At 34.4% G+C, this 9831-nt stretch overlaps 1 protein-coding gene across 1 annotated transcript; it reads left to right on the plus strand.

The window, feature by feature from the left end:
• The first annotated feature begins 363 nt into the window (after positions 1 to 363).
• Positions 364 to 8840, plus strand: LOC143560545 (AT-rich interactive domain-containing protein 3-like). The gene is made up of 11 exons (XM_077048853.1): positions 364 to 393; positions 2309 to 2361; positions 3562 to 3607; positions 6080 to 6172; positions 6239 to 6361; positions 6460 to 6505; positions 6586 to 6661; positions 6831 to 6897; positions 7040 to 7090; positions 8121 to 8213; positions 8302 to 8840. Exons 1-11 carry the CDS (start codon positions 364 to 366, stop codon positions 8404 to 8406), a joined length of 783 nt encoding a protein of 260 aa, XP_076904968.1. The 3' UTR covers positions 8407 to 8840.
• Positions 8841 to 9831: the final 991 nt, after the last annotated feature.

Here is a 9831-nt window from a genome sequence, read left to right on the forward strand (position 1 = left end):
GGCAAATTTATTCTTTTGTTTTTATGTAAGTGTGGATCACATAATACATATTTATTTAGTTGTTTACTCGGAATTTATCGATATATTTCTCGAAACAAACGAAAAGGAAACGAAAGATGAAACCTAAATCATGGATCAACTAAGCCCTTTCGGGGACTTTATTAAGAATAAGAAAAAAGAACCTCATGTAAATACCATGGAATATAATAACTTTTTTTCTTAAAATAAAGAAGAACAATGTATAATTTAACTAAATGTATATATATAAATTTAATTAAATGCTTAGTTTATAATTTATTTTTAATTAAAAAATTAATTACTAAATGTATAGTTTACTTTTTGTTAGAAAAAAAAAGATATTAAATGACTGGAATCAATGACATCACCCTTAAGGTAGTACACGCTAATTCATAGTGTTTTAAAAACTGGTTCGTATCGATCGGTTAAACTGGTGATACCGGTTTTCACATACTAGGCTGGTATTTTGTGCTCGATATTTAAGGATGATTTGCTAGAACATTGAAACGACAGTTTTTTTTTCTAAAATACCGGTTTTGAGTCTAAGAGATTTTTGATATTTTACGGCCCTAAAAATTACTTTTCACCTAGCGATTTTAACATTGAAAACTTTTAGGTTATTTTTTTGAAAATCGAGTATTTTTTTATTATCTTTTATAATAATGGAAATATTTTATATTGGAATCATATAATTTTAAGTTAATTTTTGAGTTAAAGTTGCATTTATATGAAATCATATAACTATTTAACACGATTAAACCTCCTTCTTATATCAATTTTTAGCCTAATCTTCTGGTGTGAGTAAAAAACCAATTTTTAAAACATGGGTAATTCAGGTAAAGTCTTGGTAGAGATTGATAGGTTAATTAAAAAAGTTTATGAAAGACACCACATATATAATAATAAAAAGGTAAAAAAAATAGAAAGAAAAGAAATGGTACAGATGGTGTTGTGTCTTCTGTATATATATATATATATATTATAAAGAGTATGTAACAGAAGAAGTTTGATTATGGTTGTTGTTGGTGAGGGCATACCACCGATACGAATGACTCATAATAAGAAAAGAATGGATCCGGAAGGCGGAGGAGGAGAGTCTTTGCTATTGGATCCGAATTCAACCGAGTCGGGAGGAACAGGCTGCCTTTATCAAGGAGCTTGACACTTTTCACAAGCAGAGGTTTTTGGACTTTAAGCCTCCGAACCATTGAATTGCCTCAAGTCAGTCACTCACCCTACCCTCTCTTTTCTTCTTCTTTTTTTATTGATTTTGTTTCCCAGGTTATGATGGAGATCAGTCATCAGGAATGGTGGCTATGACCAGGTTCTTTTTTTTCTTAATAAATTTATAGATGATGATGATGCCTGTTTATCATATTAGCATTTAGGGCTGCTCGCAAATTGGGTACCTGTTTACACTACAATACAATTTTATACTTTTTTTATAAAAAAATAATTTAAATTAAGAGGCTAGGGTTCATTAATCATTATTTGACCTTTCTGATACATATAACTGTCACCATCAAACCACCAAAGCCAAGTTTTAAACGAGCCTTTTTCATGTTTGATGGTGTTAATCGCGTCGTTTTAAACATGGGTATAATAATAGTTAATGGTTTAAGCAAGTATATTGGTTTACTTAAGCGTGTATGTTAAAATACGAGGCTTAAGAGTATGACTGTGTATACATTTGGTTAACTGGTTTAATTGAAGAATGTATGATGGTCGCTTTCGTTCATCAGGGCCGGCTCAACCCTTTTTGAGGTCTGAAATGAAACGACCATTCGGGCCGGCCCTGTCGTTCATTACCTATATTCCCATGCTTACTCTGTATATGTTTCTTATTGTTTATGCATAATGAGTTAACCTAATAACCTTAAATGTTTCATTTTTGAATCTTACCGTATCTTTCTTTTTTTGGATGCTTTTTTATGTAATTAAAGGAGACGTTAAAATCTAATGGTTTGAAGGAAAACCTCATATTTATGATGGTGGCTATCATTCATGACCTATATTTCCATGCTCACTCTATATGGTTCTTCTTGCTTAATCATAATGAGTTGACCTAATAACATTGGATACTTCGTTTTTTAATCGTACCATATCTTTCTTTTTTTGGATGGTTTCTGATGTAATTAATAGAGACGTTAAAGTAGAATATTTTGGCATTAATTTGTATGATTCGAAGGAAAATTTTTGTTTTTCGTTTAGAGTAAGGAAATATTTCTTAGTATGAAGATATCATGTTTCAACCATCTTTATGTAATTATATGTTTTCTTGCACTTGTAGGTGACCGCAGGCAAGGTGTGGCGATACATTGGAGAGTCATTTAATCCCCCAAAGTAAGCATCAAATGCTCATGTTTGGCTTTTTTTTTTACTTGATAACTCATCTTAATTGATTTAGGAGTCTCACTAAGAAAACCTTGTTTTGCATGACTAAAGTCATAGTTTAGTTGTTAGAATTTCACGAAGCAAGTACATGCCAAACTTGCGTGTTACTTTAGTCACTCGCTCTTATATGCTAATGCATAATAATTTTCATTGATTATGGTTCTCGGGCATCTAACTTTAATACACCTATACATGTATCTTTCGTTACTCGTGTATTTTTGTCTTTTATGTTACCTACTACGTAGTCTGCATTGATGTAACTGCAACCAGCTTTCCATTTAGTGACCATCTTATTGAAGTCTTTTATTTTCTAGCGGCTACCAGCATTTAAACCAGCCTCTCTTGTGGCATCTCATTTTAGCTAAGTTGATTATATTAAAACTGTAAGAACTTCTTTTTTCTTCGTATAGGTCATGATTATGTTAAAGAGCATTATCATCAACATGTAATGGTACAAATTGTTTATATTTATATCAAGATGTGTTTTGTTGTCATGAATGCCAACAGTAAACAGGTTTGTGTATATCTAAAAAAAAGTGGAGAATTGTAATTGTTTCTGGATAATGTTTTACAAGACAAGTCATATAATGGTATCGATAGGTAGTGTTGTAGAACTCGCTAGGCGCTAGTCGGCCGGTGGGGTGGGGACTAGCATTAATTGGATTGGAATTTTTATATGTAATTTTCAGTCTTATATACACACACGCATTTTTTAATATGTAAGTTTTAGTTATACACACACGGTCACACACACATTTTCTATATGTAGTTTACAAAGGTTGGCCGGAAAGTGTTCGGAAATTGGTCAGCGATCTAGCCCAAGCAGGACCGTCTTGGTCCGACTAGATCTGACTAAGGGGCGGGCGATTTGGCTGATTACTAATTTCTAGTCGGTCATAGGCAGAACCCAAAGATGTTAGTTAATTAAAAATTACGGTCATAAAACATTCGTGTTGCAACAATTTGCATTTCATTCTCTTTACTTTAGTTTAACTCACTCAATAAAGGAAAATCTTTGCATTAAAGAATAATGGGTGAATGTTCCCGTTTTTAGCTCTCAAAATGTTTATTTGTGATGTCTGATTATTTCCATAAGTTTTTACTTGTATACTAATCTTAGCGTTGACATTTATGATTCATTTTGGACAGGACCTGTACTACTGTATCATGGACGTTCCGATGTTTCTATGAGAAGGTTGTTTCTTAACTAGAGATTTTTATTTATCTATTTATATACCCTATAGTGTTGAAAGTCAACTGTTATGCTTTGACTTTGCATCTCATGTTATTGCTAAAGTTATCTTTTAGGTTCATAATTCTAGTGATAGCCATTACACGGATTTACATAGAATGTCCATTGTATGGTGCCTCTGAACGACTGAACCTAGAGGAAACATGCTATTTTTTTTTTATTTGAGTTTTTGTAGTTTTATTAGAGGGGGCAATCCTAACCTGAAGTCCAAACCCTTCACTTTGGACTGTTATTAGAACTATACGAGTTGGTTTGGGTAAGGCATTTAAACTAAGACCATTCACATCCCCAACCTGATGGTGGGTGGCATTAAGAAAAATAAAAATTAATTTTTTTATAGTTGAGGTTCACGAACTGTTCTCCATAACAACCTGGGTTGCAACCCATTTTTATGGCAAGTGTCAGCCAATCAGTAGTCCATATTTCTTTTTCCTTTTCCCTTTTTTCTGTTAACAGTTAATTTAATATTCAATTTTTAAAAACTTAAATTATTAACTTTTAAAAAAAGTCTTAAGAACACGGCCACGTTTATGATTTTTTTTCTGAACACTTCGATATAATTTTTAATAAAAACGAGGTTCTTTCAGAAATATGTATTTTTTTTCTTATTAGTTTTCCGATATGATATTATTGGTTCGTAAACTTATTATTTAAAGTTTTATTTTTCTATATATTTTAAATAATCATAAACTATATTTATTTAGCAAAAAAGCTTGTTTGGTTTGGGTTGTGAATGAGAGTGAAAATTTGGATTGGGTTGGATTGTGTATCTTGATGAAAGATAAAATATTTTTTTGTTGAAAGATCGGGTTGGGTTGGTATGTGAATGTGGATAGTCTAAAAGGGTCAAAGTAGGTCATTTAAAAATCCTCAATATTGTCCACGGGTCCAAGTGGGCCGAAAAGTTATTGAAGGGGGCTAGTAGGGTTATTCTGTTACTACTAGTTAATAAACTACTGGTCAGTCTATCATTCATCGACACTCATCCCTCATTCACTCATCCCCAATCCAATCACCGTTTTCTCCATGGACGAACGTCTTTGCCAGCGTCGCTGCTGTGATGATCGTCCGTCAACTCCTTCGTTAGTTCAGGTATCTTATCGATCCTGCAAGTCTTGTCATCATACACTTTAATCTTTTGATTCCGAAATTTGTGTTAGGGCTTGATGTGTTAATAGGTCTTAAATTGAATTTGATTTATTACTTGATCTGCATTTGATAGGGACAATTTGACCGCATCTCGTATTGAAACTGTAAACGGTTGCATATATTCAATTTAGGTTTCCTACTATAATTGCAAATTCACAATTGAAAATTGAAATTATTTTCTGTAGATTTTGATTCAGTCTCGTATCAATGTTACAAATTTACACTGTGTCGGTATGCGCAGCCTGACATCCGACGTTTTAATCCGGCATCTGTCGCATAACCGGTACGGTACGCGCATAACGTGGCATCGGATGTGTAACCGATTCTGGATGTGCGTAACCGGCATTTAACACGCGTAACAGATGCTGCACAACGCTTATCCGGTGCCGGAATGTGTGTAATCGGCACCGGAATTTGCGTAGCCGACGTTGTGCGAAACCGGTGCTTGGTACTGTGCGGAGGCAATTACGCGTTAGGAGCCATGTTAAACGCATACCTGGCGCTGGTTACGGTTGCCTCCCCTAGTAGTTAGGCATTTAATCTGAATCCATGAAGTAAAGTTCTCACAAAGATGAAAGATGTTATGCATTGATTTTGTTCATCTATTAGTTGATGGAAGCTGCTGATACATAAAAGAAAATTGAGATTAAACCCAAAAGCTTCTCAACTAGCACTGATACACTCATTCAGCTGCAAAATTCCATTTTTTTAGTAAATTATCTTTTTAAGAATTGCTGCAAAAATATATGAAGAAAAAGACCCAACCCGTTCTGACACGAAACCTGTTTTGACCTGCTCCGACCTCGGCCCGTTCCGACCCAAACCCGTTCCAACCCTAACCTGCCCAACCCAACCCATTTGCCAGTCCTAGTTTGTATTATTGTTTTGTGGGCCTAAGAAAGATTATTCCATATATATATGATTCACTTTTTAGATTGCTTTCTATTATATTTTAGTTGTTAGTGAGATGCCTACATTTTAGGTATGAAGTCTTGGGTATCATACACTTTATAAAATGATTATTTGTTACAAGCCAAACAGAAGAACTCAACCCAAAAGACTAGTCTGATGAGTGAGGGAACCCATTTGGCTTGTAAAAAACACATCAATTGCCCATACAACCGATGTGGGACAAGGCCCATACCTTACAATGGTTTCAGTCCGTAACATTATCATATCCATCATGCTTGATCACCCCAATATTATGTTGCATCTGCACTTTCACATGCAAATGAGAGTATTGTTAGCTGACATAAAATTTTGCAGGCGTTGCTTGAATACGAAAAATATAAGATGAGCATTGGGGATCTTCTATTCAATGTTTCTTCTTCTGCAGAACCTGCTTCCAATGCAAAACAGGTACCTCATATTTTACTCATTTCTTCATTAATTGTGACTAATCATAAACATTCTTGCTGTTTGTAGGTCAATGTTATTCAAACCCCTGGAACAGGACGTGTCAGGCGAGATGCAGCAGCTCGAGCTATGCAGGGTTGGCACTGTCAACGCCTTTTTAGTAATGGGGAGGTCGGAGATCCAATCATTAAGGTATATTTTTTGTTTTTTTATTTTTAATCCATAAAATTTTAGAAATTTGTCTAACTTTTGTAATTTTATTAACCGGCATAATCAACTTTGTTTTGTAGGATAAGACATCAAATATGATTGCGAGTCGAGAAAAGCAAAGCATTGGTACAGTTTGCATCGAGTTTAAACATAAAACATTTTTCAATGCTTATACTTTTCTTTGACTTTTTCCTTCGACTCTATAGGTTTGCTGAAGCGTAAAAAGCCGTCTCCGGTTGAACGTGGTGCCAAATATGGTCCCATGAAAGTATCAAAACCACAGTGAGATGTCTTGCTTTCTTAGTTTATGAATTGTGCTGTTTTCAAGTCTTAATCTTTCTTTGAAATATTAACTGTTCACTGTTAAGGAGAATAACCATATTAAGGATCATAAGATTCCTTAAAAATCTTTTCCATTGACTTGCACATGTTGCTATAATGTAATTTGCAGATTGGACTCAGCAATTGTGGATGTTGGCCTCCCTGCTGATTGGGTGAAGATCAATGTGCATAGAACTGTAAGTTTGTTTGTTTGTTTGTTTGTTAATTTTTAATTATTTCTTTAACTGATTGAATTACTTTAGTTAATTTACTTTAATTCAAGCTAAACCTTTCTTAGTCTTTTGATTTATTACCTGTTTTTGTCAATTCATTGTACAGAAGGATTGCTTTGAGGTGCATGCTTTGGTTCCTGGTCTTTTGCGTGAAGAGGTAATATACATACATATATATACATACTTATATACATACATATGTACACACAGGCATCATTTCAGAACTTTCAAATAATGCAAGAGCTGTAACAACTCTTAACAACCAATCATTCTTTTTACTTTTTTTATATATATAATGTTTATTTAAAGCGGTGCTTTAAAAATTGATTCGTACCAGCCGGTTGAACCAGTTATACCGGATTCTGAACAGGCTGCCAGTATTTAGAGCCTGGTATATTGGGCGATTTGCTAGAGCATATTTTTAAAAAATACCGGTTTAAACCGGCTAACCGGTTTTAAGCCCAATGGATTTTTGATACTTTTTGCGGCCCATATTTTTTAAAAATGACTTTTAACCTGGTAGATAAAATTGAAACGAGTAAACCAGTAAACGATGTCATAAACCCATCACACACTTTTATTTTATAAAAACTTTGTTTGAAAATCAAGTGCTTTTGAATTATTTTTTTTATGGATTACATTTGGATTACTTTTAATTTTTTATTATTGAATCATGTGCTTTTGGGTTATTTTATGAGTTGAAGGCGCATTTATATGAAATTTACATGGTAAACTATTCAACACGGTTGAACCTCCTGGTAAACCCGGTTCAAGTGGCTGTACCATTTTTAGTGCAATCCGGTACGACTAAATAACCGTTTATTAAAAACATTGATCTTAAGTGTATTTTTGTCATTTGTTATACATAATTTTATGATTACATGAATGTAAACTGGTTATGGCACATATCTAAACTTGTGATTACATATATGTAATAAAAAAATCACAAATTACCCTAAAATAGTACTAAATATATAAGTTAAATAAATAAAATGATTGGTTGTTAGGAGTTCTTGAAGTTCTTAAATGTCTTGAAGTTCTGAAGAAATCGAAACCCTATGCACACACGCAGATATATATAGGGAAGAAATCACGAGAAGCCCACATCTAAACAAGATTTTTTTTAGTTTTTTTTGTTCTCGTTTTTTTTTCGTCTTATTATTCTCTGCTAAAAAAATTTTTTGCAGGTGCGGGTACAGTCTGATCCAGCGGGTCGGTTGGTTATATCCGGTGAACCCGAGCAGCTCGACAATCCATGGGGCGTTTCTCCTTTTAAAAAGGTCCGTCTACAAAATCTGATAACCTGAATTGATAATAGAATAATACGCAACTTGCATAATAATTGATTTGAAACTTTTTGTGATCAAGGTTGTGAGCTTACCGTCTAGAATCGACCCTCAGCAAACCTCAGCGGTTGTGACCCTGCAAGGCCAGTTGTTTGTGAGGGTGCCATTTGAGCAGCCAAGTTTGTAAAACCATAGGTTAAGTGGTTAACAGCAGGTGCAGGAGGTTGTAGTTGTAGCTGTAGCTGTAGCTGTAGCTGTGCAATTGATGGTCTGCGTACCGGGTTTAGGGAGGTTTAAAATGTTATAGTTTGTGTAGCTATGTATGTTTCATAGCTGTGTTGTGTCTGTGGCGGCTTTGTATGTGATCTAGACACTTGTGAAGCCTTTTGTCACAAATATTTTAGGACAAAAATACATGGATCCCAATCGGATAAACTTGGTTTTTCAAACAATCTTATGTAGAACATCATAAAGGACACCATTGTTTTTCATAAGCAGCGGTTACTGAAAATGAAAACGGGCCAGTCTTACTGGTTGCTGGTTGGTTTAAGTACACACCACCGAACTTGTTATGTATCTTGTTCCAATATGGCCATGGCGCTCAGAGAGCCCCGAACGTAAAGTTTGGCATGGTACATAGGTAAAAAAGGAATTGTTGGCGACGGTTCTACCATTTTTATTAAGATTGATTGTGTTTCTTAAGTTTTTCTGAGTCAATTTAGGGCATGTTTGGGTTGAGTTTGAAAGAAACTTATTAGCTTTTTTTAAAAAGCTAGGATTTGTCGTTTTTAGAAAACAAATTTTTAACCGTTAAAATAAAAAGGATTTTTGTGATTTTTGAAAACCCAGTAAATCAATAAGTTTTCAAACTCTATCTCAAAAATGCTCTTAACTGGATTATAAGCATAGCATAACCAGACGATTTTAAAAAGTGAGTTTACATGTTAATTATTATTTTTTTGAACTACCAACAAAATATCATATATTAAAAAACGACGCCGGTGAAGCAGTATGCTAGCCACATGACATCAAGTCATCAACCAAACAAATGACAAGCCCAAAAACGAAAACTGAAACTCTTACAAACCCTGTCAAACCTCCCAGGTCAAAGAAGGTAGCTTCAGCCTCTTCCCATCCCAAACATAACCTAATGCTTTAATCTCCCCCACGTCGTTCAGCTGGACCAGTTTGCGGTTAAAAACCGCTTTCCGTAAATGAAAAGTTGTATAGTACTTCCAACAACATATACGACAGGCATAAAAAGGAGCCTTTACATTGTTGGGAAATCACTTGCCACTTTGTTTGGGCAAGTCCGCACAACACAAGAAGATGCTATCCTGTTCACCGCTTATCGACAAGAACACACCGACAAAGTAAGTTTTCTATTTCACTTTATTTTATGCAAATTCTTTAATCACTAGTTTTCTTACCAGCGCGTTGCGGCACACATATTTAATTGTTTTTTGATACATGTTGAGTATCCTTTTACACTATATTGGTTAATAACAACACTTGGTGACAGTATAAGCTAGGTGACATGCCTATACACACACAAAAAAAAAAAAAGAAAAGTGTAGCCTAGTTACAAAAGATGCATGTATCATCGGTTCCT

The sequence above is a fragment of the Bidens hawaiensis genome, unplaced genomic scaffold (genome assembly GCF_021521415.1).
Source record: "Bidens hawaiensis isolate Kalapana, Puna unplaced genomic scaffold, B.hawaiensis_p1.1 tig00000097_1, whole genome shotgun sequence".
Taxonomy (NCBI): domain Eukaryota; kingdom Viridiplantae; phylum Streptophyta; class Magnoliopsida; order Asterales; family Asteraceae; genus Bidens; species Bidens hawaiensis.

Bases quoted from the DNA above. Each gene is read 5' to 3' on its own strand.
- LOC143560545 (XM_077048853.1), top strand. From the start codon at position 364: ATGACTGGAATCAATGACATCACCCTTAAG. The intron at 6,898-7,039 runs GTAAGTTTGTTT...TTCATTGTACAG, and splicing joins AGATCAATGTGCATAGAACT to AAGGATTGCTTTGAGGTGCA. The intron at 7,091-8,120 runs GTAATATACATA...AATTTTTTGCAG, and splicing joins CTGGTCTTTTGCGTGAAGAG to GTGCGGGTACAGTCTGATCC.